At 40.0% G+C, this 5,573-nt stretch overlaps 1 protein-coding gene across 1 annotated transcript; it reads right to left on the bottom strand.

The window, feature by feature from the left end:
* Positions 1 to 1,691: 1,691 nt before the first annotated feature.
* LOC113579516 (forkhead box protein D2-like) lies at positions 1,692 to 4,000 on the bottom strand. Its single transcript, XM_027013515.2, has one exon. The coding sequence runs from the start codon at positions 3,709 to 3,711 to the stop codon at positions 2,773 to 2,775; it is 939 nt and encodes a 312-aa protein (XP_026869316.2). The 5' UTR covers positions 3,712 to 4,000; the 3' UTR covers positions 1,692 to 2,772.
* Between the last annotated feature and the right edge of the window lie 1,573 nt (positions 4,001 to 5,573).

Below are 5,573 nucleotides of genomic sequence, written 5' to 3'. Positions count from 1 at the left end.
ATCTTTAGAACCCGGTGCAAATCATACTGACTGCAGCATTCTTGGCAACGAGTGGCCAAAAGCCTTCGGTACATCAGAGGCTGTGCTCTCTTACACCACAGTTGGTCTGGTCAGGAGTGAACATTCACAGATGTGGCAGAACAAACAGAGGAGGGAAAAGATAAATGAATAACAGTATGGAACGCTTGTTCAACATGATCAGAGCAGCCCCAGGGCAAGGCCTGCTGGGATATGCAGTCGAGAAACAGCTTGCTAAATGTGCCCTGCAGGGAATGCTTAGATGTGTCAGAAATAAACTATTCATTTCCGAGTCATTCAAAACCTTTCAGGCAGTGAGTAATGTCATGCCTAATCCCAAAATGCCCACAAACGGGGTTAACAGGGCAACTTCTGCATGTCCGCTCAAGGTCTGGATTGAGAGAAATCTGAGAGACAAATTTTGCATTTCGATTCATATACATGCAAAATTATGTGGAAGGAGACAAGACAGAACATAGAAAGGGGGGAGAGGTAGAGAGAGTGTGAGAGATGGAGAGCCCCTTCTTCCCACAAGTGCATAGGGCTCCGTTTGTTTTGTCAGGTGCACACAGACCTGATGTAGGTCCGTGCATGTACACTCCCCCACTCTTTCCAAGAGCCCTTACATTTCCACAGCCCTCAAACTCTTCACAAAACAATTCACAAATTCCCTGCTATCAAGCATTTCCCGATTTATGCATTAGGTCAGGAAAGAACACAACAAGCAGTCTTGTGTCTTTTTCCACAAGGGAGCGAGTAAGCTTTAAGAAATCAACACCTCGGTCAACTGTTTATTTTCACAAGAGAAACCAAAGTATTCTGGAAAACGTTATTCATCCGGGGATCCTGGTCTTGAAGAACATCCCGATCCTGCAAATCCAATAACACTCAAGGCTCCACAGTCCAAACACAGGTCAAATGACCAAAAGCTGCAATGGGATGGTCCACTTATGTTAGAGGCCATTGTCTCTACAGTTGGGGTAGTCAAAGCTTCATGAACTCTTTGGTACCACAGAAATGTTGGCCATAACAAAGAACACTACTGCGTCAAAAGCAATATTACCACCAACCATTTAGCCATAAGATAGAAATTCAATTGCACTTTAAGCCTGGAGGCCCATATGTATGTGATAAGCCCCAGAAGAGGGTAGCAGGAACTGTTTGTGCCAGGTGCACATGTTCCTTATTCAGACTCAGGCTAGGGATAGGATAGTGCGAAAGAATGCACAAATCCTTGGGTGTGAATTCCTGCCTCTCACACTTCTCCTACATCTCAACTTGGCTGTCTTTTTTTCAGTAGTTTCAGAGCTGTATTAGAGTCAGAGAAACATACAGTGCTTTGCCACTTATATGCGCACATTCTTATGTTTTTGTGTTTGTGTAATACAAAAGCATGGAAGAGTTGGCATAAGTCAATTGCCACAATAAACAAAAATATGACAAAACAGCACACACAAGTAATGCCCTGACATAACGTAATATCCAACAAAACTTTAAATTATGCAAGGTAAAACTCCCATAAGATGGAATACATTATTGAGGCATATCTACACATAAGAACCCCTTAAATATTAGCTGAGGTTTCAGACAACCTACTGCACAACACTGTCGAGTTCAGTTGTACATCATTTTTTGTTTTACTTAAAAGCAATAAAGACCAACATTTAATGAAATTAAGCAGGAACAAAATTTATTTAGTTAGTTGTTTAACCTTAATTAATCCAAAAAGATGTAAAATAAAAAATACAGCTGAGTTATTTATTTTATCAAATATATGATCAAAGCAATGTAAATACTTGGATTGGAGTCTCCTCTTATAAATGTGATGTGGTATCAAACAAATTTTCGTTGAAGGGCAACACTGGAGACTAAAATATCCTCAGATTTATCTTCCCTAAAGGCCCAAACGGGTTTACAATGAATCCTGTTAAAATAATAAAATAAATAAACAAAAAGGTCTACGAAACGTGTTTCTCAATACCCGATTGTCCTTTATAAAACGTACATTAAATCACGCTATGCTTTGTTTGTGACTTGTCAATAACGTAACCAAAAACCGACAGGTGTTCATACCTTAAATCAGTACGCTATACAAATTAGAACGGTCCTTCCCAAATGCATTCAAGAAACATTGGCGAAACTGCTGCAGAACATAAATGGCGCCAGTAAACAGAAGTACATAGAGCAAGCCTCCGGCTATTTAAATCATTTTAATTTTCCAACGTCAAGGCTTCAGAGACTTTCTAACAACTGCAGTCTATGAATTCGTAGTCTTAGTATTGCCTGATAAAAGATTCATAGCGTTTAGTGAAGGTTAAGACTCTTTAGCCCCAGAACACTGACTTCGGTTACTTTGACTAGAAAAGTATAATCAATTTATTCAGCACGTAGACCAAAAAGTTCCATTGCATTATACTGTCGAATGAATCTTTTTTTAATTATGACAAGAAATTAAACGATCAGACATGCAAATATCACGAGTAAAGTAAAACAACGCTGTTCATTCTCTTGTACCTCACAAAACATTATTTGACCAATTAAAACTGCATTCAACACTAAAATTGCACAGCTAACATCAATCTTTTTTTTAATGCCACAATCACTAAATATATGTTAAAGAAACTAAACTGCAAGTCAAAACGTATTTATGAAATGTGTTTATAAAATGTTTAGTTTTGTAAAAGCAATAATACCTCGGATAGGAGAATAGGACGCGAGACGTGTTTAAGATTATGTCTACTTGAAAGAAAACCATTAGCTACCAGCGTCGCCGAGACGCAGTAAAAGTTTACTAGCCAGCGCAGAGTTGTGAAAAGCTTGCAGTTTATGGTATTCCTGCTGAAGACTGTAACAAGCCGGCACTCCAGCTGAATGAAGACCGGCTGTCTGTAAGAACGGAACGCCTGGGACGGGGTTCGGGGAGCCTGCGCAGCCCGTGTCAAGTGGATCAAAGCCGAGCGAATGCGGCGGCGCTGGCAGGTACCCTTTCAGTCCAGCGTTTGAGGTTCTGGACAGGAGCGTAGATAAAAGGCTGCTGACAGGTGGAATAAGTGGGGCGCAGGACGCGCTCGGATGACGGTCCATTCCGACCGGATACAAGTCTAAACCAGGAATCTGCAAGGACGCGGTACCCAACGCGTAAGATCCGAGCGTGAAACCGGGCAGCGCGCTCAGCTCCAGTGGGATTTCCTTCGCCGTTCCGAGCGTGAAGTGCTGCCGCTTGAAACGCTTCCTCCGTCGCAGAAAGCTGCCGTTCTCAAACATGTCAGACGACATGGGGTCTAGCGTCCAGTAGTTGCCCTTTCCCGGATTGCCAGGTTCTCTGGGCATTTTTACAAAGCAATCATTGAGCGATAGGTTGTGCCGGATTGAGTTCTGCCATGCTGGGAACTTTTCTCGGTAATACGCGAAACGCTGGCTAATGAAATCGCAGATCTCACTTAATGTCAGGCGCTTATTTGGACTCTGAAGAATTGCCATTGTAATAAGGGCAATATAAGAGTATGGGGGTTTCACCGATGCTGCTCTCACGGAAGGGGAGTTGGATTTTGGTGTCCCGTTAACGTCAACCTTTTCTTTCTCCGATGCACTCCTCGCGTTCCTTGGTGGTGAATTTTGAATGATATTATCCGTGTTAAAGTCTCCAACAACGTCAATATCGGGCTCTTCCATGGAGCTTTTATCCAAGATCATAATCCGTCAAAAGATGCCACCTGCGTGCGACGCCAGGCTCACATCTGAGCAGTTTAGATGCTCTCGCTGAATGGATCGTCTTGGCCAAGTTCATTCACACACACACACACACACACACACACACACACACAAAATGCTTTGCCCAGTTCAAACCGGAGACCAAAGAGACCGTTATAGCCGTGCTCCAATTCCGCCTTTGTCACTCCAAGAGAAAAGTTTTATTGTGACAAGACTAGCAAAAACGACATTTATTTCGGTTTATAGGTTAAAACAAAAAACAAAACAAAAACCCCCGTCTTCCTTACTGAGAGGGGGAGAGTGTCTTAAGAAGGCTTTTTCCACGTAACCCTATCCGTTAGAAGATCAGGAGATGATGTCATGTTGCAGTTTTTAGGGAGAGACAAAACTTCCTACCAAAAATATCCAAGACATACAGTCCAAGCAGTGATCTTTGCAATTTACAGCCAATAAATTCTTTTTTTTTTTAAATGCGCAGTGCCACGTTATTCTCCTTCATGACGCATTCTAAATGTTCAAAAATGTGCTCGTCTTATTAGACATTTTGCCGAAAAACTGTAGTAGTTTCCCCATTCTATGCGAATTACTATCGTTGTTTCATTTAGATTCTGATTTCGTTTTTAATTCAATACGTGGACATGTAAATCATGGGCCTAAACAACTTGCCATACATTTTATTGCTAGTTTATTTTATTCGAATATCAGCCTAAACACTTGTTCACAGCAGTGAGCTAAAGCCTAAATTTAGTTTTGTAGTAGAAACTGTCGATTAATTATAATTTAACAAATCATTTCCCAGAGGTTTCAATAATATACATTAACCTCTATCAATAGTTTTCATAACGGTAATACTTCCGTTGACTAAAGTAAAAATATTCCATCCCAGTGAACCTTTCCTGTGATAAACTAATATAGTTTTAATAATTAATAAGACACATTGATAGATCATTCCATTAAAAATCATACGTAAGATGTTGCCAACTAGGTTGTTATTTATTCGATTAAAACACAATGTGTTTGATATCGATAGGTTGAAATAAATACAAGTTAAACAAATGTAACTTTTAATTTCAATTTTTAAAGTCTTGCCACACAAGGGAATGATTTGCGGTACTCCCAGTCCCTGCTCACGTGTCCCCCCCTCGCTGCTAACACTGCAAATAAGACGATCCAAGTATTTCAAGAGTTCAATTCGCCTACATTTTACTAAGCACCATCGGTAGAGCCCATTTCATATTGACGTTTACCTTATACAGATCGAGTAAACAAATAGGCCTTAATAAATTAGATTTACAAGACAAGAGAAGCATGAACGCTGCATTGGTCTAAGATTATTTCCACGGATAGGCCGAGTATTACTGTAGATTCTGTAGATTTAAATATATATTAACAAAACGTAAATCAAAATGTGATTTTTTTTTTTAACTGAATCAATTTTCACAGAATAACTTTTTAAACAATAAATAAATCTCAGTAACTAATCCCATGCAGCAAATGCAAAAAATGCAAGTGGTCAAACAAAATTATAAACAAAAACAACAAACCAAGATGTGAGGTGAGGCACATGAATAAACAGACATACCCTTTAGGTTTAAATTAAATTACACACCTCGACAAAGCAAGCATAGTTAGGACAAAGAGCAGGCCACAGCTCACCTCTCTAGGAGGCACATGCCAAAAGGGTGACACCCGTATGAAAGTGATGACAGACTCAAGCATTTTAGAGGTAAATAAAGTTGGTGTAAAAGTTGACAGGCTGTGGTAGATACACACATTTGTTAATGTACTACAAAGACCATCGTTCATTCTAATAATTAATTCTTTCATGGAACTGATGAGAAGCA

This window comes from Electrophorus electricus, chromosome 1 (genome assembly GCF_013358815.1).
Source record: "Electrophorus electricus isolate fEleEle1 chromosome 1, fEleEle1.pri, whole genome shotgun sequence".
NCBI lineage: Eukaryota > Metazoa > Chordata > Actinopteri > Gymnotiformes > Gymnotidae > Electrophorus > Electrophorus electricus.
Note: the sequence above shows the minus strand (reverse complement) of the source record. Positions and strands in the feature narration are given on the sequence as shown.

Coding starts and splice junctions, on each gene's coding strand:
- LOC113579516 (XM_027013515.2), bottom strand. CDS start 3,711: ATGATCTTGGATAAAAGCTCCATGGAAGAGCCCGATATTGACGTTGTT.